Source organism: Dermacentor albipictus, chromosome 6 (assembly GCF_038994185.2).
Source record: "Dermacentor albipictus isolate Rhodes 1998 colony chromosome 6, USDA_Dalb.pri_finalv2, whole genome shotgun sequence".
Classification (NCBI taxonomy): Eukaryota; Metazoa; Arthropoda; class Arachnida; order Ixodida; family Ixodidae; genus Dermacentor; species Dermacentor albipictus.
The window spans coordinates 69,641,789-69,668,607 of NC_091826.1; the positions used below are offsets into that span (position 1 = coordinate 69,641,789).

A 26,819-nucleotide genomic window follows, 5' to 3' on the forward strand; every position below is an offset into this window, starting at 1 on the left:
TAGATTTAGAAAGCATCATATTTTTTTATTTCTCACAGCCACAAAAAAAAAATAAAGGAACAGTACACTCACTGCTGCTCACGGAATCAAGAACACAATTCCGACGAACGCTGAAGCTCTTTGCTGGTGAAAGCACACAAATGCCACGCATCTTGCTATACAAAATGACTAAGACCAAGTCATGCCTCCTTCAACAACCATGATTCGCGTACAGCTGGGCTGCGATCAGTCTTCGTGGCACCTGATCGATAGGCTGCACAGCAAAACGATGGCCGCGATCACAGCCAGAGCTATCCACGCGCAGCCTTCAGCTGAAAGCCCTGGTGTAGTTTCACGCGCCCACTTCTTGCATGGGCGACAGCACGGTGGACATTTCCAGGTTACGACGGCCGGAGAGTCGCCTCCTTGTGGGTGCCTGCGCAGACGTCGGAAAAAGGGCATTCCGTGTCAAGGCGTCACAGTTCACGACGCCATCAAACCTACAATGAGCGTGAGCGGGAACCATTGCCTACAGTCACAAAACAGGTGCTCCCACATCGCAAGCTCCTGTTACAACTTCAAGGGGAGTATGGTGGCGCGATTCAAAGACGGGACAAGAGAAGACACAAAGGGACACACACAGCGTTCAACAGGTCACGGAAATTTAAAAATTTAGCGCTGTGTGTGTCCCTTTGTGTCTTCTCTTGTCCCGTCTTTGAATCGCGCTACCATACTCCCCTTGAAGATGCATTGCCAACAAGCCCACATTGCAACCCTCCTGTTACAAGCCAGCCACATCGCAAGCTCTTGCCACAAGCCATCCAACGGCTCCCTCAGAGGAATGGAAACTGAAATCACATTGCACTGGGTTATTATGAGGGCCAGAACCCTTATCTGGTTATGGGAACGCCATAGCGGGGGGACCGCCTGGGGTTCTTTAACGGGCACCCAATGCCCGATACACTGGCGTTTTTTTTTTTTTTAAATTTCGCCCCCATCGAAATGCAGCCGCCGAGGCCGGGATTCGATCCCGCGACCTCGCGCTTAGCAGCGTAACGCCAGGGCCACTAAGCAACCACGGTGGGTAAGGTTGGGTGTTGGGATCGGGTAAATACCATAATCAAACATAATGAGCCACGGTTATTGCTTGAAAACCTTGGGGCAAATAGGAGCGTTCGACGGGTGACAACTTATGCTAAACGCATTCACTGTCCCTCAAGCTCTGCCTAGACAGACGCTGCCACTAACGTGGTCGCTGCTGGAGAACCCTAAAGGTCAGGTGCATGCATGCTGACTGGTCAAGTCCACGTTATCCGGCAAAGGAGAATTTTAGGATAGAAGTAACAAACGTTTGGGCAAATAGAAAAGGCATGCGCGTCGGCCGGGACTTTCGGCTAAAATCGAATTAAACGGAGCCGAATTAACGGAAGCCAACTGCGGCAAACAAACGAACAATCATTCTTCACAATAAAACGTTTGCCAAGGATCACTGGGTGTTTTAAAGCGGTCCTGAACGACTTTTGATGGAAGTCGAGAAATGCATTTGAAGTTAAAATAGACTACTATTTCAGAAATACTTTGCCGCAAGAAGTACCGTATTTACTCGCATAATGAACGCACTTTTTGTTTTCCTGGAAAATATGCGCAAAGTTGGGGGGTGCGTTCGTTATGCGAGGTAAAATTTCGAGCGACTTTTTTTTTTTCCGCGGCTACCTCTAAAAAAGGGACAGTTCCGCCCGAAATGCGAACCATCGATGGCGATAGCAAATGCGTACGGACGGCTACACGAAGTAAGGACAGTTTTATCGGCCGCATAAACTTGCAAACATTCGCTTCAACGCAAACTGAGTGGCGAGAACGCAGCACGCACAATGGTACGAGCCGCCATCGACTGGGCCCGCGACGCAGATCGCTTTGAAGATAAGGCGCGCCGCGGCCGCGCAATGCGCAGTTGCGGCCGGAGTTATACGCCCCCCCCCCCCCCCACCCCCATGCGTGCGGCGGAAGACGGCGTGTTTCCTTCCCGCTTCCCTCCCTTGTACGCGGGAGATCGTCGGCGCCCGCTCGGGCGCAGTTGTGCAATACGCAGTTGCTGCCAGAGTAAAACGCCGCCGTTCCTCTCCCCCTCCCTCGCTCCCTCCCGGGGCCTTTTGCGCGACGAAAGACGGCGCGCGGGACTGAGCCGCGATCGTTGGCTTCACTTGCGCGCTTTCACTCACAGCTACACCATGCGGCGCGCGGCGACTGTCTGTCTGTCTGAAAAAATGGCTGTGGCTTAGCTAAGGTTAAGCCCAGTATGCGAAGCATATATTTATAAATCTTTATTTTAGTTGTTGAACCACTGTTTAGCCTGGTGAACTGCTGTTGCTTGGCTATATTTGGTTCGGCTAGACGAAGAAACACCTCATGCAGGCGAGCGCACGAGCTGAGACCCGGCTATGTAGCTACGCGGTCGCAAGCGAGCGCACGGGTTGAGCCTCCGCTTTTGCAGCTGTTATGACGTCATATGGTAGCTACGGGGCCGCGCGCGGCGCAGCAAGGAAGAGCGTGGTTGTGCGGCTAGTATGCTTCGCATAAAACATTTATTTACGTAAGTTTTGCACCAACACTAGGTGGGCTCCCCCTTAGGGGAACCCATTGGCGTCGGCCGCCGCCCGGGCCCGCTCGACCAAGGCCCCTTGGGCCGTCAGGTCAGCGCAGCCGAGCAGGGCTGCCTCCCAGACCTCCCGGGAAGGGTTGGGTAGGGGGGTTAGACGACGACGACAAAAATGCGCTTGGATAGTGCACATAGTTTCTATCGGTATAATAGTAGGAGACAGGGTAAACGATTCGGCGGCCGACACGGCGTCGGACACTATCGCACCCACTGAACGTCATATCAGACGCCGAATCGTACCGTGTCTCCCAATTCACGGCAGCAAGTTCAGAGTGCGATCATTATGCGAGGAAGAAAAAAAAAAGCTTCTTGCTTTGAAAAGTTGGGGCTGCGTTCATTACGCGAGTAAATACGGTACTTCAATGGGTTCAGCAGAAGTGAAGTTATTGGCAATCGAACATCCCATTCACGGTGCATTCGAACGTTCAATGACTTCCACTGCGAAGGCTACGGCGCAGCAGGGTGTATCCAGAATGCTCCGCCTAGTGCACAACGCTTCGCGGTCACTGTTACGCCCAGTACGAATATGATTTTCAATGTTCACATAGACGCCAATACTTCCAAATATGGCGCCTACGATGTGCCAAATGCAGTTGTCCTCATCGAGCTGCAGTACGCTCAGCCAGTGAACTTGTCGCGGCCCCCGTGGCAGCCGCGGTATTTACGCTACATAGCGGACCGTAGCTACATGCAACTGTGGTGCATAAGCGCATCATTTGCTTTCTGTACGACAGGGCTTGAGCGCACGCTGACACTCATATGCTCCAGTCTGGCCATGCTATATAGTGCGGACTGGCATTGTCCTGCACCAGCATGACTGACAGATAGTCGCCACATCCAACTTCTGCATTTCTGAAGTGCTCAATACAAAGAAAAGTCTGCAGGGCATCTAACAAAGAGTGAGCATACGCTGACAAGCATGCCTGTGGTCTGACCTAAAGCTTCACGTGGTTCAAGGCTAGTTGACTGTTCAAAAATGGTCAAAATTAGTAAGATCCGGTGGCTACTACACGGATAAGCACGGTGGCAAAAGTTAAATTCTTACGCAGGCAACTGCGGCCGACCGTGGACAGACGATAGACGGCTTCTTCTAGAAGTACATAATTATCATCGAAATCCGAAAACAGATTTTCACTTACTGTAGCCTGTTTATTAAACTGCATCAATAAATATACACAGTAACAGCAGGAAGAAGTGCACTGACTCAAACACCCTTCTTGATTGACGTCAGCTATTGGTCAATAGCAGCTGCGTATGGGAATCTACTATATTACAAAATAAAGTGTCCAGAAAAAAGTGAGGAGCAAGCTTCTGTTGAAAAGAGCATTTGATAAGAAGGTGACCTCGTGCTCCACTTGTGAGCTCCACGTGCCATGCACGACGACAGAATTTCACTGAGGTGTTCACAGCAGTGTATGCTATCCGCGAATTGTTTCTTCACCAAGCCTGAGGTGTGGTTTAGGACCCCCTTAATATGTTTTTTAAGCATTTCAGCTGATTAAAAGTATGAGCAATTTTGATATCGTTCAAATGAAAAAAAAGAAAGAATCTGTCTTAATGGGGTTCAAAATTCTTCTCATGCTTTTTCAGAAGTGACTGCTGCAGCTCTGGATACCTTCAATGGTCGGCTTTCTGTAAGAACTCAGAACCTCAGAACTCAGCTGCTGGCCCTCAATGAAACAAATGGTAACAATACATTTTAATGCAAAAGCATCCCATGAGGCAGAAAAGCCGACATTGTCTGCAACGAGTGGATCGAAATATATAGTTTGCCCTACTCCTGTTAAAGGGAACACCAAATTAGTATGCCAGCACTGATAACAACTCAGTTCGTATACGAAGGTCTGAAAAAATAGAATTGAGTGCTTTTATCCATCTGAAGCTGAAGAAATAGCGAAGTTGTCCCAAATATGCAATGTTTCTTTCTTTTATTTTTTAGTTTAATAGTGGGTTATACTGTGGGTAATGGTAATATTCTATTGCTTAGCCAGTATTGCTTTCCAATTTTTTTCCTGAAAACAGGCAGGTTTTTCATATATAAAGGGGTCCTGACCCAACCCTCGGGCTTGGTGAAAAGACAGTCTGCGGATAGCATACGCTGCTATGAACATGTCAGCCAAGTTTAGCTGTCGTAAACAGTGTATAGAGCTCACAAGCGGAGCACGAAGTCGCCTTTCTCTCAAATGCTCTCTTTTCAACAGAAGCCTGCTCCTTATTCGCTTCTGGACGCTTTATTCCACAACAAAACAGATTCCCATACATGGCTTCTATTGACTAATAGCAGATGTCAATCGATAAGGTTGTTTGAATAAGTACGCTTGGCCGCAGCCACCCGCGTAGGAATTAAACTTTGGCCACCCTGCTTATTGGTGTCGTAGCCGGCAGGTCTCGCTAATTTCAACTACACAGTTTTGAACACTCAACTAGCCTCGGAGCGCACAAAACTTAAGGTTAGACCCCATGTAAATGCGCTCACTCCTGGCCACTCCTGGTTAGACACCTTGGCAAAAAAATTGATGGCACTTGAAAAACGTGCAAGTCGGATGTGGCCACTATCTATCGGTCAAGCCGATGCCGGTGAAGGACAAAGCTGGTCCGCACCATGTAGCATGGTCAGACTGTAGCATATACACACGAGCATGCACTCAAGCCCTGTCATGCACAAAGCAAATGCTGCACATACGCACTATGGTTGCATGTAGCTGCAGTCTTCTACGTAGCGTAGATACCGTGGCTGCCGCCAGGAGTCCACTGGCAAAGCGCACTGCGGCTCGCCGAGGAGAACTGCGTTTGGCTTACGTTTGCCGCTTAGTAGGTGCCAGAATGAGAAGTAGTGGCACCTACGTTAACATCAAAAGCAAATTTGAACTGCATGTCACGGTGTACTGCGAATGCCTTGCACTGCGAAGGCATTGAAGAAGGAACGGGAGCACAGTGAAGAGGGTGTTTGAGTGCCAATAACTCCACTTCTGCTGAACACATTGAAGTACTTTTTGCGGCAAAGTATTTCTGAAACAGCCTATTTTAACTTCAAATGCATTTCTCCTCTTCGATAAAAAGTGGTTCAGGGCACCCTTAAAGCAGGTGGGTTTTGCGGGTTATCATCAGCTCATTTAGGCCAATCTGCACACAACAGACAAAAGCGAGGAATGCGCATCGTGTCACTTGGCACCACTCTGTGCGGTCATCAGCGTCGACGCCAAAGAGTGCTCAAATCGGGAGCTCCACGGCAAGTTCGCTGGTGTGGCCGTGACAAAAATCCGCCGCCAGCAGATGTGATAACAATGCTGCAAGCCATCGCGGAGAGCTTGTCGCTGATGTTCCTACAGATGGCTCATCAGAGATCGGTCGCGAGATCATACGTGCGGGTTAGATTGACAGTCGTTGAAGAGCCATTTGGGTCCGCAGTCGACCAGTTGGCAACTACTGCACACATGCGTTCCAAGTTATTCTGTGTGCTCACGTGAGGATATAAAGCTCGGACCTGCGCAAATCTGCGTACAGGAACACTGAACTCGCGTATTCAATGCAATCAGCGTGCCTTCTGGTGGCTAATTGGCCTGATCTTTACAAACGCTTCCGTGCTTTATGCATGCACTGCTTTTGCTGTTCTCTCTGTTCGCATAGCGATAATCATTCCAGACGGTCCGGTCAACCTGGTTGAACCTGGTTGAGGTGTAACGATAAAGATTGTGCGCCAAGGCACCGACCACGGCATGGTCATCACTGAAGGTACCGAGTCCCGACCTAAATCCCAATGGCTTTTATGTACATGTGTTCTCATTTCGTACATCACTGCTCTGTAATGTCCCCACATCTTATGCTTCATTTGAACACGGCGGAAGCATAAATTAACTTTGCAGAGACAAATTCACTCTCGCATGCTACTACGAAGACGATATGTGTGCACTCAAGGCTAAGCCTGTCAAGCCCCGCCCGCGGCACCGTCCCTAAAGGTCCAAGTATGCAATCACCATGCCCATTAAAGATTTCTCGGTATGATTGTGGTTAATGCCTGTTCTCTAAAATCAACTTCGTCGCAATAAAGCCGTGTCATCCAATGAAGCATATTAAAAATGAAAAGGGGTTACTGTTTAGAACATAGTATGTGGCCCTTAATTATACACGCAGTCTCTGGCCACAGTATGAGCACCGAGATGTCTAATAACTGTACTGGTAGCCATTCAGGGCTATTTCTGACGTTGCAGCGGTGATTCGGGGCCTTCCTTGCTGTTAAGTTTTCCAGGCTGCTACATTTGTTTTCCACGGTCCCTTGAAAAACGTGAATCAAGAGTTCTGTAGCACCCATACAGGAAGAGCAAAACATTTACACCAGGAGAAGACGACAGCGCAGATGACATTTCGTTGGATGAAAATTGAAAAGAATCGAAATTGTTCCCACACCGACCCTGCGCTTGACCTGCACGTCTGGTGAGGAGGGACTCCACGCCTCGGCAGCTGAGTCGTCTGAGCTCTCTGGTGGATGGATGTGCACAAAGCGCTTCTTGAGTGCGTTAGCCAGCATGCTGGCTGGATCTGTACTTGTGGACGATTCTGATTCTGTGATGCCCTTCCGCAAAGGAGTGCCGCTTGGCGACCTGCATTGCACACAAACAATGTTCCAAGCTCATTAGTGGAGAACTATGGGTTAACTACTGCACGGCGAATTGGAAGCACACACAAGCTTTTGTTTCTTCTAATTGGCATGTTAGCTAGCTACATTCAAAAGATAGCACTTGATAGTGGAACTTTTCTTTCAGCCTGCTGCACTGAAACTGAGAATTGGAAGTTAACAATACCAGTGTGGAGATTGCACCCTGTAGAGATGACATCTGTTTCTCCAGGCTGAAAGAACATGGAAGAAGTTGAGCAATAAAGGTACCCCAATCGAGGATGGAGAAAGAAGATGAGGTAGTAAGAATGGGACTTCTGTGTTGGTCAATCTTTTGTGCCTTCAACACAGTTATTGTGCTTTCACTCTTGTTTCATATGTTATATGTCCATTCACTACATGCCTGTTGAGGCACCTTTGAGTCAGCGCCAGGTCCATACCAGGTTAAAGTCTGTCTTATACACCTCGATATAACTAAGTCGGTAAAATTGGCAATTTGCTTCGTTATATCGAAATTTTGTTGTGTTGAAATTCAACCTTTTATGCAAGTAAATAGTCGCCGATCGTTTTTTCTTAACCAAGGAAAGGGGGCCGCAGAATTTTCAGAATTATCAGGCAATCGAAAAAAGCAATCTCGAATGAGAAAACGATTCATTTTGATGAATTTAGGAGTCGACGACTTATGATGTGGTTTCATGCCCTGTCGACAATATCTTCACATCAGTGGTATGAATTAAGTGAAATCAGCCACACTTCCGCGTGCACTGCACCTTCGCAGCTGATCACGCCGCGGCTGCACTTCCTTGCCAGCACTGGGACGAAAGTGATATTTCATTATACTGAAATCGCATAGACACACACTTCATTATATTGTGGTTCTAAGTACAAGGTATTCTATGGACAAGAGGAAAATACTTCATTATATCTAGAACTTCGTTATATTGAGGTTTAACAGTATAAGATCAACAAAATGCAAAGGCACAGTGTAGACGAAACTTACATTCGAACTCGCTTAGAACAATATTCAAGTGCCAAGAAAAATCCGTTGTTTTAACTGGCTTGCATAAAAAACGCAGAGGGTAAAGACATCGAAACAGTTTAATTAGACAGAAAAAAGTACAGTAGCACTATCAGGTTTAACAACACTCAGATGTAACAATGAGCAGCCGTGGCACTTTTGCGTGTGTTTTATGGTAAAATAAACACCATACTACAATGCAACCACGATGCATTATTGGCTACAACAATTAAATCTGGCTACTGGGTCTCTGCAGTGAAATGAAAAGAAATCAAAGAAATGAAAGCAAGTCGTCGTGCATCTGCCTCTGTGCAGCGCACCCCAGCTAACGCGAATTGACCTCATTGCTGGCCTCGCGCGCCGCTCTCCTGTCTCTCTTCCACTCCTCCAAAACACGAATCAATAGTGCCAACGTTGAAGGGGTGGATGGGGGACTGGAGAGAGGCTCGTGAGGTCGGCAACATCGCATGCAGCCCGCAGAGCTTTCAGTTGCAGCCTGCGCAGTCCTAGTCGAAGTTGCGAGAATCTCCGGCATGTTTGGGAGCACGTATTTGTGTGAGCAGCTTTATTATATATATATTTTTTGTGACAAACATGAGCGAGTTGCTGCGCTCAAGAATCACAGACGCACATCTGCGGTCCGTCATAAGGATTGCGTCAGCACAGGATTTATGATGGATATTCTAGCCTTGGTCACAGCGAAGTGTTTCCAGTCATCAAGCCAGTACCTGCAAAGGCTGCAGACTATTGATCAGTGAGAATAAAGCCCTTTTCGAGTTTTTAGAGCGAAGCTCTCTTTGCATCTTCCTTCGACTTTCCCACTGCTGCTGCTGCTGCTGTCTGGCATACAACGTCGGGTGGATGGTGTGGGGGGGTTCAGAGCATATACATGACAGGAGCGAGGAAGAGAGGAAAGGCGGAGAGGGAAAGTAACGAAAGACTCATTTGGACCCCATCATCTCGAATGTGCCCAATGGCCTCTAGAGCCCCCTGGGTATCACCACATTAACCTCTTGACAGCTGTAATTATCCGTGAGCCCCTCGAAAGCAGTGCAAAAACTGCAGTGCTTACCTTTCTACTAACGTGCAAGTCCAGAGGGGACACAGAATTGTAGACAAGAGGGGGAGCAGAGGCAGTTCTCATACAAGGGAGGGATGGAGGGGGAAGATGCTGTGAGACAGCAAGACTACTATTCGCAAGTTCTGTAGACTGTTACGCCACCCCACGGTCATCGCCAAATTTTTTTCAAAGAGTATCGGAGCAACCGCAGGCGGCGTAGCGCATTTGCTTGCTTTCTTCACGGCGGCCAGTAGGCTTCATTATCTGTTTTTACACATTGTTTGTGCAAGATGAAGTTCAAAAGCAATCGCACTGGGCGTGCTGCAAAGCACCAACATAGTTGTGGCAAGTGAAGTGAGTCTCCATTCGTTTCCCAAAGATGTGACAAAGAAGAAAGAATGGGTTGTCGAGTTGCAAATCGGCAAGGCAGGCACACCAGCGATGAAAGTGTGCAGCGCGCATTTCATCAGCAGTGACTTTTTCTGGAGCCACATAGTTAAGAAAACGAAAGTTCTTTGCTTACGTGCATTCTTTTATTTGTTTTTTTTTTTTACAGAGAATCGATGCGAACCTGAGCAAATGCTCTCGATGCGAGCATCGGAAGCATTTGCTCAGGTTTTGCCTGCTTTAACACATGATTTGTCGTTGTCGCAGTGTCTCGTTTCGCCAGAGACGCATGTTTTCGTTCTCCTTGCATCCCGGTGTCCTCTGCATGGCCAAGCTCGAGCTGTGCACTTGTGGCCAGTGCAACGAGAACACACGAGCATTTAACATAAAAACTGACATGTTTGTAGCACTCTGTCGCAGCTTTAGAGAAATGCTACAGTAGATCTATGTGGGCTGGTGTAGTAAGTATTTGACCTTGTTTCATCGGATGCAACCCGCAGTATGGTCGCTGTTGTATCGTCTTGCCAGAAACGCATGTGTTTACATCCTGAGCTGTACCCTGTGTGGCAACGCGCGGCCAAGCTCTGCGGCTACAGTGGCCCCGAAAACAAGATTGGTAGAGCATAAAAAACAGGCACCGAATTCGCGATGTGAGCGCAACACGCTTCTGTCATGACTTCTCGTCACTCGGATGATAATACAAGTGTACTAGCGAAAAATAAAGCAAACGGCATGTCTTTCTTTACATCTGCATGCGCTAGCACAGCGACGTACAAAAAAGACGTCTGAAACATCGCAGTTGTGATAACCTTAGGGACATGTTTCCTTTAATTATCGAATATAAATATCTCCTCATAACAACTCAATCCGTGAAAGGAGCTCGAAAACATCACAGAGCAGTAAAATTACTCTTTGTTGCGAAAGGGCAATGCGCAAAAGGCAGTCTTTGCGGACCGTCGCAATTAGCACGAAGAAAAAGATAAAAGACAAGCTAACGTTCCTTGATAGGACCTTCCTGGTCATAAATTCCAGCTTGTGCAGCTTCTGCCGGGCATGTGACGTCTGCAGGCAAAGCCCTTCCACAGCAACAGGCCTTCATGTCGCAACAAATGTTTTTGGCATTGACCTCTTCCCCTTCAATGAGGCACCGTATCCATGTTTCTGAGGCATTTATGTGGCGCATGATGTCACTTAGCGACAGTGATTGTGAAAAAGGTAGAGCCATCTTGAACCGCTAAGCCAAATATGTGCTGAAGTGAAGGATGCACATGTGCTCCCGGGTTCCTACACTCTCTATGGCCGCCATATTGAGTTGCCTTAGGCACAGGCTTTAGGCTACGGAGCTTGTTAATAGAAACGACACTCGTTGCGGGGAAATTGGATAAACTTACGTTCAAGGTACGGTACAGTACATTTATGCTATTTCTGAAAAATAAACACCATGCAAATATGTCAAGCCGCCAACTTACACAGGGCATGCAGAAGCAAATCCGCATTCATTGAAGTGCTTTACAGGGTCCAGGCGACACTACGGAAGCAGTCGCACGTCGAATCAACAATTCTGTGCCCACCGCGGTAGCTTTGCGGTTATGGCGTTGCTAGAGGTCGCGGATTTGATTCCGACCACAGCAGCCGCATTTCGACAGGGGTGAAATAGACAATGCACATGCACTTAGATTTTGGGACAAGTTAAAGAACACCAAGGTGTCAAAATTAATTCAGGGTCCACCACTACAGCATGCCTCATAATCCGATTGTTGTTTTGGCATGTACAGTCCCGTAATCCAATTCAACTTTAATACATCTGCCATGATGCGAAGTGCCATGTGAGGTAATGACCATGTTCAACCCTTTCAGAGGTTATGAAGTATGGCACACAGCAACGCCTCGAGCAAACACCTCTTTCTGTGTGTTCTATATAGTACACATACAAACAGCAGTAGTGCATGCAAGGTAACGTTTAACGTAAACACACTACTCTCATGTTAGACTAAACATTGAAGAAATTAAGCTTTCACCGCCAACATTAGCACTAATTATTGTCAATCAAAGCAAGCATCACAGAAAGCTTCGCTTACATAGATTCCCACAGTGCATAAGATCTGCTGCTTTTTATTATTATTTTCAACTGGACTTTGACCCTGTTTTCGACAACTAGTTGAATCAAAGGCAAGAGATTGACGTTATAGTTCTGCGGAAACCTGCAAGGTGGAGTAGTTGTTGACAAGTTTGACTTTGCCCTGCCATCTGCTAGCCGCCTGGTTAGCTCAGATGGTAGAGCGGCTGCCCTGGAAAGGCAATAGTCCCGGGTTCGAGTTCTGGACCAGGACGAATTTCTTTTCAACTGCGAGGCTTTTCTTTTGAGGAACCCGTATGGGTTTCCTTTGTAGCAATTGCTACGAGTGGGTGGATTTCTCATTTTTCCTTAATTAGTTACCTCTCTCCACCTTGCGGGTTTCCACAGAACTATTACGTCAATGCTTAAAATATTTTAAATTTGAGTTGCTGGAACACTACGGCCGCAATCGAGGACCACTAAGTTGTTGACCTACCAAAGAACTTGACTGTTTGCACAAGAAACAACGACAGCTGTTAGTCGGCATTCTTTTTATGCCTTTGTTGTCTGCGTCCATGTTTTCTTGCGCTGTTTCCCATGCCTCCACCATTGTCTGTCTCTTACTGCCTTCTGTACAGTGCCAACTGAACGGAAGCGTCATGGAAGTATTAGTAGCATGCAATGGAATGCAGTAGAACATGCAGATGGTTCCTGTTATTGGTTGGTTCTTTTAAAGGAGCCTTAGCCTTTGATGCATGGCACATAATTGGTGAGACTAACTACAGTGCGCCAAAAAGGTATATAATTACATAACTCCGGCTGCAGCACCATCAAGACTGCCGTAAGTCCAGTCCATATATTCACTAGCTTAGCATGAACATACACACACAAACATGCAACAATGTTAAAGAAACACCAGCTCTCTCACTTTTCAACTTTCTTTAGCTTGACTGTTCCAAGCCCCTTGAGCACCTCGGCAAGCATTGCCTCGTGAGACTTCTCTGCCTGCGCTATCAATGGGTCCCGGGGGCGTTGCTGCACATTGGAAGCGTAGGACAGTGCTTACAGCAGAGCAGTGACAATTTCATGGAAGCTTTACGGCCATTCAGCTCAGCAGGAGACACACGTGAAAAAGTGTCCAAGCCTATTGTTCAACTTTTGGACAAGGCCTGTGTGTGAGAAAAGCAAGCTCAAATGGTAGCAGCTTCAAGAGCGCTGGTAAAATTAACACTAAATAAATCAGCAAACAAGCACGATGCATCAGGATTACGAGGTCCCAGCAGGCTGACGTTTCTTGTCATCTAGGTAGCACCCCTTGCTAGTGAAGCATATGCCCAGTTCTTCACTAATCAAATAATTATAAAATAACTACAATTATTAACTAGTGAGCTATTATGCGTGGTCTTAGTGACACCCTTTTAGTCTTCCACAAAGTGAAAAATGTTTCAAAACTGCTTCTACTGTGACGACGAACTGTTTAATGAAACTTAGAAGGCTAGCTGCAGTGACATTTTGCTTTGAGTAAAAAATTTTCTGTAACATTGTAGTTATAGAGAAGGGTCAGTGTAACATTCTGTGCCCAATATGCAAACAGATGCATCAGTAACAACTCGCAGAAATCCATCTTTGCCGCATTGCGAGGTGGTAAAAGCACCCCCATTACGGGTCCCTAGAAGTGACGCAGCATCGAGATTTGGCTAGGCCCGAATCGTCATGTTTGCTCAGGGCTTAAAGTGCATGCACTTGAAGCAGTGAAGCAATGAAGCAGTACATGTGGCTTGCGGCTGCGCTACCAATACATTTGTGCAGATCTTAAAGGGGCACTAAGGACAAACCCTCAATCAGTGTGGATTCTTTTAAGACTGTTTTTGTTCTTGCTGTAACAGGTAAATCATACAGAAATAGGAGTGTTCGCATAATAATTTCTTTGGCCAAATCAAATATGAATCAAACAGTGCCAGAAACAAATCTAATCATATATCGAATAGTTTTCGAATAAGGCAGCAGTTTTCACCATTAACATAAAACAACGTTCACATCATAATGTTCACAAAGTTAGCAACTTTCTCTTTTAACATAGCACGTTATGAAGCATTGTTTAACAAAAGTTTAAATGGAGCATTCAGAACAGATACGCAGTTTGTTGGCACACCTGGGATTCTTCGCAAAGTGAAAATGCTCCTAGTTCTGAAGAAACACTCTGGCTCCCTGAGCAAAAGTTGTGCGCTCCTCAACCGAACTTCTTATGCTTTCTGTCTATTATGGCAGCTGGGATCAAATTTATCGCACCTTTGCTTGAATTACACGTTTTATTGCGCACAATAGAGGATTAAGCCTATTCGAAAAATATCCACATTCACAAATAGAAACTATTCGATTCGTTACGAGAAATTTTCTTATATATTCGCATAGACCTAGAAGAGAAAAACGGAGGTCAATTCCAGGTCTTGAATTTCGTCCCAAAACCCCAGTGCAATATGTCAAGGTGGCATCATAATTTTTTTATTTTTTTTATTTTTGCTTTGTGGCTCAGTAAACATTATAGAACATGCCAGATTTTCTGTGGCTCAATCAGAATTTTAAAAAATAATAATAACAAATGAACTAAGCTTGAGCATACGCTGTCAAAATCCATGATGATGTCACAACGAGCTGATTACCGTCAGCACCACCTGTTTTGCCTTTGTGTCTTTTCTCACTTGTCAAACCTTGTTCAAGGTAAAAGTGTCCTTTTCTTTTTAGTATTGCAGAAGGGCAATTTAATAATACAAATCAAATTGTTTTTCCCTTTAGTGTCCCTTTAAGGAGAGAAGCCGATAGTATCACTGAAACAGCTCCCAGCACGGCACGCGCTCTGTTGAGAGTAATGCCCACTCAGCCCACCTGATAATTAAATATCCCTCTGACTGCTCGCCTTGCAGCTTTTTTGCAGCTATTTTAGTAACATTTACAATCCATTTTTTAACTGAGCTGAAGTGATATTTCTGAGCTCAAGTGGGATATCATTGCCAGCTGGCAATGTCCTGAACGTTCGAAACAGGGGGGGGGGGGGGGTCTAGAGAAAGTGATCCTTACAGATTTCACCAGAAGCAGAAAAAATGTCTAGCTTTGATAACTGGGTAACAAAAGGACAGAGTAAACTTGCTTCTAAGCCTGATTATCGGCATTGTTTTTTTCTTTTCTCGCTTTCTTTTTCTTTTCAGTGCAACAATACAAACTTTACAAGTGCCCCTCATGCTAGTAAAGCTGCGTTAACAAATAATAAATCTGAGGCCCATACCTTGCGGACAACGACCTTTTGAACGGGAGCAAAAAAGCTTGGAGGTGGTGGTGGTGGGGGCGGAGGAGGTGGCAGCGATGATAGTGGTGGTGGTGGCAGAACAGCTCCAGTGGGAGTATACATGGCTGAGGTGCTTCTGCGCACCTCAGCATCTGCAAAGACAGATGATTGATTGATTGATTGATTGATTGATTGATTGATTGATTGAGTGATTGATTGACTGACTGGCTGATGGGGTTCAGCGCCCCAAAGGAACACTGAGGCTATAACACCATATAATGCCAACAGACGATGGTCATGACTAACAAAATCGAGCCCCCTGGTTCCCCTTCTTCTGGGGCTATAAGAGACGGAGGTGGGTGCACTAGAATTAATTTCAGCCACCTGGAGATATCTCACCCCTTAACCCTTTGACAGTCGTCACCGTACATGTGCGGCAGCGAAAACAAATCCCAAGTGGCCATGACCATATATGTACGGCGACTACAAGACGTGTGGGGGAAAAAAAAAAAAAACTTTTCTGGAACGAGCCCCCTGGTGGAAACGCCAGCCAGCGTAGCAATGCGGGTGCTGACCCTTCCGTGACTTCTTGAAAAAATTAGGGGTGTGCAAATATTGAATAGTGGATTTCAAGCCAAGTATCAAGCTTGACCAAGAAAAAAAAACCTGCATACGGAATCGAATATCACAAAGTTTCACACATTGCTCCACATGCTTGGGAGTTACGTACCAAGAAAGTTGCTAGCTATCAGTAATTTAGGGACCTGGTAATACAGATGTACAGTATGGTCTACTCTTATTAAAGGAAACATCAAATTAGTGTGCCAGCACAAATAAATAAATCTTTATAAGGAAGTATGTAATGTATTTCTTTATTGATAAGATGTCGGTTGAATAGAATCAAGTGCATTTTCCCCTCTGAAACTGAAGAAACAGAGAAGTTATGTTGTCCTGTATGCCAATTATGTTCTCAGTTTAGTAGTAAGCCATACTGTGCTTAACGGCAATCTTTATTGCTTAGGAAGTGTTGCTTCCCATTTTATTCCAGGAAACAGAAGGGTTTTTCTATCGTTAAGGTAAGTGCTGTCAGTGGGTTATCATCAGCTCGTTAAATCCAATCTGTGTGGCAGACAAACGTGGGGACTGCACAGTGTGCCTTGACAACACTCCGTGCAGCCATTGGTGACGCACGGGCCTACGGGACGCATGGGACTACGGGACGCACGGTTGTACGGGACGCACGGGCGCAGACGATAAAGAGCGGGCATCTTTTCACTTCCCGTTCAGGCGTCATGTGTTGCCTGTCATAAGTTCTTAAATCAGGAGGCCCACTGCAAGTTAACGCAACACGACCCCCCCCCCCCCCTTCCTTCCTGCTGTGTAAATGCATATGCAGCTGGGGGTCAACACACCAGTCACACGGCCTTTTCAAGCCTGCCATGTAAACACACAGCTTGTCAGGTGATGGCTTGCTGGAAGCTACGAAAAGAGACCAATGTGTGCCAAAGAACAGCGTTCAGAACAAGGGGCCACTGTACAGTGTTTCGAAAGGATGGCGGCCATGAACAACGGTCATCTCATAAACTCACTCACATTGGTGAGGCGGTTTGTCTGCTTTCCGAGTGTCGTGCAACCGCTGCAAACAGATCTGCATTGAGTCAGTATGAAACTGCAACTTCAGTCGCCGACACCCGATGACGCAGCTCTGATTAATTAGGCCAAACGGGCCGGACAATGTGGCGGTGACGAAAACTCACCACTGGCCGATACAATAACGCGCCACAAACAGTCACGAAAAACTTCGTCACTAATATTTTCGTATAAGTAATTCATCAGAGGTAGGTTGCGAGATCATGTGTGCACATTAGACTGACGATTGTTGAAGTGGCATTTGAGTCTGGGTAAGATCGGCTGGTAATTACCGCAAACATGTGTGCAAAGTTTGCCTGTGCACTTAAAGCACACTGGGTAGAAACCTCCGAACTGCACGAATCTGCATGCCTTGCCGTCAGTGGCCTAACCAGAGAGGGAGGGCCTGCCCAGCACTTCTCTTCCCTCCCTGTCCCCAGTCAAGTGAGTAACCCCCACCCAAAATCTGGTTACGCCACTGCTTCCAGCAGCTAAGTGTCCAGATTTTGACATATGCTGTCGCGCTTTCCATAGGCAGTGCTTTTCTTGCTTGTTCCTCCTGTCCGTATCACACCAATAATTTTCATCGGTCCCATCGATCTGGTTGAACCTCGTACCGAAACAGATTGTGCGCCACGGGGATGCTGTGTGCGTCAAAGCACCAACCACGGCTGAGTTTATCGAATATTCACACACCCCTAGAGAAAATTTTTATGGTGATGCCGCCACTCAGCCTCTGCCAAAACTGATTTTTTTCGCCGTACTTTGGGAGTATTCCCCCTATGCCTAGTTTACTGCTGTGTACTCACGCCTGCACTTGCTCACTTCATATTCTTCAGTCCTACATGCATCGTTTCAAGTCACGAGCATTCGGAAAACATTTCTTTTTTTGGCATACACGAGTGCTAAAAAAATATGCTACTGGAAGTTTTACTAACAAAACAGACGCTCACAGGAAGATGGAGGCTTGATGTGATTGAACAAGGAATGTCAATGCCGCCAATGCTCTAACAAGGGAACTTTTCGTTGTCAGACAAGTTCCCCTGTCAGAATGTCGTCCACGGGGACATTTCGTGCTCAACCACTGCCGATCGCTGAAAGTTTTATGGGATCACAAATGTGCTGCTGCCGCCCCACCGCAGATAAAAGGCTCAACAGTGGGCGTCGCGATGCCCCTGTTTTCTGCACCTCAACGATAAGCTCGGCCCTCCTCCCTTGCTTGCCTTTCTGCGAGACGACCAGCTCCTCGAACTGCTTCCTGAGGGACGCCACTTCCTCCTTGAGAAGTGAGATGTCGCTTTCCACGCTCTCGGGGATGGGGCTGCATTGGCGGCTGGCCGTGTCGCTGCTGGCGCGCGACCCGCACGGCGCCAGGGGCCGCAGGCAGCTTCCCTTCAGGCCGGAGTTGCTCCTGTAGCACCTGTCCCCGGGTTTACCCAAATCTCCTCAGTCAACCTCCTTAACTCAGTCACTGTCTTCAGTCAACTGGGCAAAGCTATTCTGTTTTGGCTACCTGAAAAGCAACCCTGACAACTGACTGATCAGTTGATGTTTAAGGAGCACTGGTAGAAAAAAAAGTTTCTTGTTATCATTTCTTTAGTTTATAACTGTCGCCCCAGTAGTCACGCTACGAAGCCTCAATTTCTTGAGAGCAAAACAAACAATTATGTTACCTATTTAAACCTGTTCGAAATGCATGAAAGTGCAACGTAATTTCGAGCATGAAAAAGGAGGCTATTCACATCATCGAAACCTGATGTGGCGCTCTCGCGGCCCCAGAACACCAGTGACACGTACTCACACACTGACTACGTTGCAACGTGCCCAACTGGAGGGGCCAATTAGGCCCATTCTTTGGCACAGTCACTGCACGTCCTTTAACTATGATGCCGGGCTGACTGGCAGGCTTTTGATTTGTTAGTGCCACCATGTGACTGCAAAGAGCATAGCCAAATGGGGGGGAGTGGATGGGTTTGCACGGGGCACCACTCTTTATGATGCAAAGTCTTCCTTTTCATGTCCAAATCATCGCTGCATTTGGCATGCCTTTTTAACAGGTTGAGTGAAAGGCGCTGTAATTAATTACTTGTGATGTGCTTAAGCCATTGCATCTTTGTACCACAATTACCGAGTTGACCACTACCCAGAGAAGCAAGAAGTGGAATTTTAGAGTCTGTAGTGAAAAATGCCCAAGATTAATTCTGACCGACTGGGATTCTCTACAGCAGGCAAGCATTCCGCCTTTATTTGAATGCGTCTGCAATGGCCAGGAATTGAACCTGGAAGCTCAAGCTCTGCGGCAGAACACCTCCATTATGGTGGACAACATGAGGGTAGATGAAAAACACTGGAAGTAGGCTGTTCCACACTTCTGCCCTGTTCCACACTTCTGCGCTGCCCCACACATTTGTAAACAAGCACTAAAATCGAGCAAAATCATAAAAAATGGCAAGCGTGGTAATGCGTGGGGAAGCACACTTGCATAATTTCGCGCATTCCCTATCGAACACCACGAACAGCACAGTGCAACACTTGCAGCATGTGAAATGCATTAACCTTTTAAGAAAGAGACATGTAAATACCTCAAGAAAATGTATATTTTTCATCTAAATACGCAAATTACACAGAATAAGCATATTCAACGAAAAGGAACAATATATCGAGAAAACTATTTCACCACAAGGGGGGCACAACATGAGGCGAAACACTAGGAACAAGCTTCCCCCCAAACCCACCTATGGCTTTGTTTACAGCTTTTACAGACAGCTCTCATCATATGTGAGCCTTAGGTGTGCACTGAACTTGTTTTACGTCGCCAGTGTGATACCACTGATCTTGCATTGGTCTGCCTCCTCCTACTGTGCTTTCAAAAGAAAGTGAGTTGTGTGTACCAAAGTTATTCCTGGTCCTGTGTTCGCACTCTAAACCGACAAATGACACTTGCTGCCTGTCATTCCAGTGTTGGCCGGATACATTCAGCCAGAAACTCCGTACACAATACCAAAACTAACAAGAAAAAACAATTTTACAGTGTGTTTGTTGCTTGCGGATACCACTTGTCTGTAAGAGGTGTTACAGCTTACTTTCTTTCATTGACTACCTTTTGACGTTGTCTTATACGAGACAAATGCTGCCGAGTACTTCCTATTGTAATTTTGCTTTTCTTTTGCCTTTCACTTTCGTCTACTCAGTGAAAGAAACAAGTCTGCACAGATAACACACAAATAATGCTACACAAGAATCTTAAAGAAAGCTGGCCGTGTCACCTGAGCATGACCCCTTCCCTCCTGGGCACAGGTGATTGCAGTCGACTGACGCTGCCAAAGTCGACAGAGGGCGGCCTCAGGGAAGTAGACTCTGTTGATGTCGACGGCTGGGCAAGCACACAAAAAGAAAACTCAATCAATTCTGGGGTTGTATGTCCCATATCCATGCTCTGGTTATGAGGCATGCCATAGTGAGGGACTACGAAGTTCCTTAACGTGCACCCGATGCAAGGTACGAGAGTTTTTGCATTTTGCCTCAGTCGAAATGCAACCACTGTGGCTGGGATTTGATTCCACGATGCAAGTCAAAATTGCTTCACCTTTCAGCAAATAAGTTTTGATTGGGCAACGCATGCACAATAAACAACATGCAAAATGCACACGCATGCTTCTTTTCACGTCTCGGCTGACCTAACCAAGCCAGCGAATCTCAGGCCGGAATTGGGAATATGTAGAGGTGTTCCAATAGGGAAATTGTCTGATCGAATTGAACACGACTGTTCGAGAAAAATAATTTTAATGTTTTACACTTCTATTTTTTTTTTAAACTTGCCAATTTTTGTCAAAGATTTTAAACACTAAATAAAAATTCCACTTCCAACAGTCACTAGAACTGAACTCTCTCTCTCAAATGCAACAAGCTGAGTTAATATCAGTCCAGTAGTTATATCAGAAAAGCATTTCTGCATTTTACATTATTTAAATAGGCAGCATCGGTGTCGGGACTGAGCTAAAGCTCCCTTTTAAAAATAAATACTTGGACGAGAAAGGTGGCATCACGATGAATGATCATGTATTCCCTGATTGGTTTGTGATCGGTTTACAACGTCTGGCATTCTAATTTGCTTTACACCTATCACAAACTCTTATTAAATGTAATCTTCCCTCTGTAGTTTTGGGAGGGACCAGTACCATAATGAGTCTGCAGTTGCATTGCATGTTACCAATTCTAATGCAGAGTCACAGATCCTGTCAAGACCATAGGTGGCTTTTTTGTTCGAAGAAACACCAATTCTAAAACAACTGTTCGAACAAACACTGGGCCACTGAGAGAGACTGCAAAAGGGGGCTCTCAAGAATAATCACAATAACAGCAGAAATAATAAAAACAGCAACGAAATTATTGTGGATCAGCACTCCCTTAAAATGTTTCACCAAACAAATGCAGACATCATGCATGAAGGATTTCTTCTATATTATGTATCAGTGGCAAATAAGTTTCACGGAAGCCCGTAAGGTGGAAGAAAGTTTATGAAAGGAAAATATTGACGTCCACCTGTCTTGTAGCACGAAGCTACAGAGGAAAGCCGTACGGGTTTCTCAGACAGAAAGCTTCGCAATTAAAGAACAATTCATCCTGGTCTGGGATTCGACCTGCTAGCCTTCTGGTTAGCCCCGATGGTAGAGTGACCGCCCCAGAAAGGCGTTGGTCTCGGGCTTGAATCCCGGACCAGGACGAATTTCTTTCAACTGCGAAGCTTTCTTCCTGGGAAACCTGTATGGGTTTCCACTGTAGTTTCGTGCAACAAGATGGGTGTTTTCACTATGTATTAGTGAGCAGCAATTCACAATATGAACAAACAAACAAACAAACAAACAAACAAACAAACAAACAAACAAACAAACCATTCTCAGGTGCTTCAACTTCTGCCAGCTTCCAAAAGACCACTCCACGAACACAGCAAGTGTGCTAGCTAATTCACTCATGGCATAGTTTTGTGGCTGAAATGAAATTCCGCAAGAAACACATTATCCTCACTGCACTGTATTTTTTTTTATTGCCTGTTCCCATCAAAGGTAGGTGGTGCATTGAGTGCGACGTAGCCACATGGTACTACAGGCCACGCATGCACCATATTTTGAACCCAGCACACATGGCCACGTTAAGGTGTAACGTTAAGGGATAAGAAAAGAGCAGATTGGGTGAGGGAACAAACTCGAGTTAATGACATCTTAGTTGAAATTGAGAAAAAGAAATGGGCATGGGCAGGACATGTAATGAGGAGGAAAGATAACCGATGGTCATTAAGAGTTACAGACTGGATTCCAAGGGAAGGGAAGCGTAGCAGGGGGCAGCAGAAGGTTAGGTGGGCGGATGAGATTAAAGAAGTTTGCAGGGACAACATGACCACAATTAGTACATGACCGGGGTAGTTGGACAAGTATGGGAGAGGCGTTTGCCCTGCAGTAGGCGTAACCAGGCTGATGATGATGATGACACATGGCCAGATGTCACTTTCCTATGTTCACAAAAAGTTATTGGGTTTAAAAAGGAGCTTCACCTCAGGAGCTGCTATCTATCCACTGCACCACAATTGACAAGGTTTGCTGCATTTAAAAGAAAAAGTTCAATTCTGTCAAATCTAGGAAGTAGCTTTTCTTTTACTTAGGCCATAAACTTTTGAAGAAGAAGAAAAATTCGAAATAGCAAGATTTCAGAAACCCCACTACTATCAGGTTTGCAACTCTAACTCAGCAATATTAATAATAATAACACAATTCTGTAAACACTTATTGAAACATCTAAAGTGGAGAATAATCATGTATTATACACTAAAGTGTAACAGACCACTGATGTGAAAGAAGACTTTAACAAAGCTACTGTAAACAATAACAATTTTATGTAAGCCATAAATTCTATAAACTTGTAAGCTATATCCCACTCGTCCACTTGAAATGCTATAACAGATTGCTTTTATGTGAAAATTTGTGTTTCAGTTTTTAAAGTGAGGCATTCTGTGCTCGATCCCCGAGTTTCTTGGCACAGCGAGCTGCATAATATGGTTGAATTCGTACCGACTAACCAGGGCAAGTCAGCGCGAGTCTGCTAATGCGTAATGGAACAATAAATCGCATTCAAGAATTTGCAGAGGTCCGATGCCTGCGTAGAAAGAGTGAGAATACAAAGCTTTCAAAGTGTTTGGACAGATGTGGCCTGACATCAACGCCTGACACTTGCTGCATAGCACTGACGTTCTGCTCTGGCTTCCTGCATCTTCAGAAGTTCTGCCTAAGTATCTCTGGTGGTCTCGTCTCACCACCACTCGGATTTATACCACAAGATTACCCATAAACCCTTCCATGTGAGCATGTTAATTGGCACGATACATGCATTCATGCTCGAGTACATTTTGGGTTTGACTTGGCGTTTTGCACGACAAATGCGTTATGCTCGAGATGTGCCATACCTCCTTGTGAGCGTATCGCTTAGCATGATTGATGCATCCGTGCTTGAGTATGCACTGCGTGCACGACCACCAAGAAAACTCGGTAGAGTATCTAAAAGCTTTTCTTTTAAACCTGTACATATTATTTTGGCTCACGGGTATCTCCAACACACACAAACCTATTCGTGGACATTTGAATGTCAGAGATAAACACTGATGCAACAAAGGAACACAAGACACTATGTCTTGCGTCAATGTTCTGCACTGCTGTCCGAACATAGATTTCAACCAACTAGCACAAGTATCGTCCTTATTACACCTCTTGAAAGCACATGAAAATAAATGCCTTCTTTGATTTATGATATTTAGGTAGCACCGTTCTGGTGTGTGCCAATGGATGCTCTGCCTCATATGGCACAGAATTCTGGCCTATGAAGTACTAGTGCCAATGAGTGAATGTCTGTTCTGTGTAATCAAATGTTAAATCATGACACTAAACCTCTACATACTATAACGTTGGCTTGGAGACACCTCTAAAGGTACCTGTACGCAGACATTCATGGATTCTTACATACTTAAAGGGACACTAAAGGCAAATGTTAAGTCCAGCTAAAATTACAGATTAGTGTTTGAGAATCTCTAGGGCGTCAATATTATTGTGAACAGAGCCTTAGTAATCAAGGAATTGAGGTAAATGAAGACACGATCAGAGACTCCCCTGGGACATTCAAATACTTGCCAGATGACAAAGGCACTCCATTTAAATTCAGTCACTAGAACTCAACCACCCTTTATAAAAATATAATTGTATTACAATACAAGACAAAAAAAAAAGCAACTTGTCCAGTTCTATTTCTTTTTAGAAAAACAGACCTCACCGACGTTACCACGTTACCTTTTTCAATGATGCAGGTAGTCGAAAGGTTTTGTTTTCGCTCGACTCTGCACCACCCGTGCTTTCGCGTTTCAGGAGTTTTCTTATCATATAGTGCTGCGCTGGTTTCACTGGCTAGCTAAACTTGCACTAACTGCAATTAGCTGAGAATTATAAGTCCATGTAATGTCGCAGGATGCCTGAATGGCCCATGCCACTTGACCAAGAGCAGCTGCAGCAGCAAATCCACCACTTTGTCTTGGCTCAGTTTCTCCATGACTGTGCATTTGTGCTTTGTGCAAAAAACCGCACCGCCATCTGCCGTGTGCCGTTTTACTCACCGACGGCAGCAAAGGGCGGTGACCACTCCCCGGTTGGGTGGCGGGAGATTTGAATTACAACAAAGGTATTCGGACCCTTTGGAGGCAATTTTCTCGTAAACTCTTTTCTTGGCATGAAACAGGAGCTGTGAGTTATCTCGGGTGGTACTTAAACAGTCCACATCGACTTCATATTTGCCTTCAGTGTCCCTTTAACGTTTTTTTTTTGTATTAACATATTTGGGCTACCCCATTCTTGGCCAATCCTCCAGAATAGGCATGTGATACTGTGGCACAGGGGGCATAGAATGCGTTTAAGTATTCAAGAGTGCAACAAATAAGTTGCCATCCCAATTTCATTGCACACATAATTGTGCAGCTTACACAAGCACCTTTGTCTGCCTGGTAATGCTTTGCCGAAACCTGAACAATGCTTGACAACCAGCTACCTGCAAACTGAAAGTGCCTTGCATAACACCAGTTCCCACAGTGCGTGCTATCTGCAACACACACACACACATAGCTTTTTCAACTTGCTGATTGTTGGGCATTTTCGTTAAATATCTGAGGCTCTAATCAAAATCCTGTTTCCTACAGTCAGCAGAATTTCGCCTTCTCTCTTAAATGCAACAAATTTCATTTACATTGGTTCAACAGCAGATTTAATTACAAGAGCATTTCTGTGCTTCACATGTATATCCGAACAGGAAATTCAAAGTAGGCCCCCAGGTAGAGCTTCCTCTTAAATGGCTTTGAGGAATGCCTTAATTGGCTACGTGAGAGGAAGCATATTTAGTGCCAGCGCATTGTGTTGTCGTCTCCCTTCCGTCCTTGTTTGCTGGCGCTAAATATGCTTTCAATTTACCAACACGCCCAACTAATGGCAATGCTACGTGAGAGGCTTTGATCCACACCTAAAGCTAAGTACACGAGCATTCTTGCATTCCACCCCCACTGGAATGTGGCTGCAGCATTCGGGAACCAAACTCGCGACCTTGTGCGCAGCAGAAAAACGTCATACCATCTGGGCCATTCCAGGTCTGCGGCACAGCACTCACATGCACTCTATAAAGAAGCAACCTCTGATCTCTACAGCTTTGCACAAGATCTATACAAAAGCAGGCTTTGAAGAAATTCCACGTTTGTGGTTTGCATGCTTGAAAACCTCGTTGTTGTAAACTGTAATAGATTTTGTTGTTTCTCAAAGGGAGAAAGGGTGCTTAGCAATGAAGCAGCACTCACAGAGAGGATGTCCAGCTTGGAGCAAAGCCACGTGAGACATCGGTAGGGAAGTGCCTCGTACCGAGACTTCTGCTTTGCCGACATTCTGGTGCAAAAAAATGAAAAAAAAAAATGGTGAAACGGCGATACCCCTGGTTAGGCGCTCAACACTTGAAATGATAAAGGACTTGCGACAGTTGCGTAGTTAAGTGACCAGCACTTGGGAATATCGCCGAGAAATTAATCACAGCAACACGGGAGATACGAGAGGCGTCAAAGTGAAGAACTCGAGGTTCTGACAGCCTGGGCTTCTTGAGCATGGCATCAAAGCATGGCATGGCAACAACCATTTTGTCGCGGATTCGGTTTATCGATCGAATGAATGCACGGCTCAAAAGCAAAACGCCGTAGTCACGGTGTCAGTGCGTGATATGTGCTCTGGCAGTGGTCACAAAGCTTAAGCGAGACGACCAAACAACTATACACACCTATACACACACTCGTTCCACACCCACAAAAAAAAGAAAGGGGGGGGGGGTGCACACACGCAATTCAACGCAGCTGGCCAAGTTTATATTGGGCGCCCATTTTCGTGCTCATGTGGTTGGAATTTCGTCGGAAACGTCGCTTACAACGAGCGCCCAGCAAGTTAGGAAGTTACGATCGTGGAGTTGTCGCAAGACGCTGCCCATGCCTCTACATTACGGAAAGCTTCGCATCTTCCATGACCTCAGGTAGTACTGACAAATTTTGCAGTACGACGTGTTTGCACTGGCAGATGAAATCTCAGAAACAAGGACGAACGATCTCCTGTCGACTTCCCTTCATCCGTTTTTCATTTTGACAACTGCAGTTCCCAATCAACATGCATATAGCGGGCAAAATTTCAAGTTCCCTGCGAAGTGCTTTAAGGATCACGCGAGCGCGTTAGCTTTATTTGTGGATAGCGAGGTACTGGAAGAAAAGTAGACAGCGTAATGATGCAGACGCGTAGTTGTAACGTGTTTTTTCGGTCGGCGCAAAACGAAGCGATAAGAGCGCCGTTGCCTACCTGAATGCCGTGCACGCTGCGGTGTAAGGGAGACAGCGCTGGTTCGTCGCTTCTGTGCAGTCAACTTGCGCACTTGTCGGACTCCAACTGGACCTTTGCGTCGGTTCCTCCCTGCAAATGCATGGGGACGTTCAACCCTACCGGATCGCGCGAGCAGTTCAATCACAACGCCGATGATTCAAAGCATGGCGCTCGATCCCGATGCCGGCTGGTCAGAATGGGAAAAGGAGATGCAGATCGATA

General features: G+C 45.8%; 1 protein-coding gene across 3 annotated transcripts; it reads right to left on the reverse strand.

Moving 5' to 3' along the window:
- On the reverse strand, positions 1-26,803 carry LOC135910507 (mitochondrial fission regulator 2-like). Of its 3 annotated transcripts, none has more exons than XM_065442560.2 (9): positions 26,577-26,803; positions 25,547-25,631; positions 21,570-21,665; positions 19,944-20,050; positions 17,901-18,097; positions 15,049-15,200; positions 12,697-12,803; positions 7,040-7,233; positions 1-415 (listed from the first exon to the last, which is right to left on the reverse strand). In XM_065442560.2, exons 2-9 carry the CDS (start codon positions 25,628-25,630, stop codon positions 381-383), a joined length of 972 nt encoding a protein of 323 aa, XP_065298632.2. In that variant the 5' UTR covers position 25,631; positions 26,577-26,803; the 3' UTR covers positions 1-380. The 3 variants fall into 3 exon arrangements, with proteins under 3 accessions (XP_065298632.2, XP_065298631.2, XP_065298633.2); XM_065442559.2 differs by having other exon boundaries at positions 7,044-7,233; positions 26,577-26,801; XM_065442561.2 differs by lacking the exon at positions 21,570-21,665 and having other exon boundaries at positions 7,044-7,233; positions 26,577-26,799.
- Positions 26,804-26,819: the final 16 nt, after the last annotated feature.

Bases quoted from the DNA above. Each gene is read 5' to 3' on its own strand.
- LOC135910507 (XM_065442559.2), bottom strand. From the start codon at position 25,630: ATGTCGGCAAAGCAGAAGTCTCGGTACGAGGCACTTCCCTACCGATGT. The intron at 20,051-21,569 runs GTTTGTTTGTTT...GTGCTTGCCCAG, and splicing joins AGTTGAAGCACCTGAGAATG to CCGTCGACATCAACAGAGTC. The intron at 7,234-12,696 runs GTGAGAGAGCTG...TGTGCAATGCAG, and splicing joins AAGCTAAAGAAAGTTGAAAA to GTCGCCAAGCGGCACTCCTT.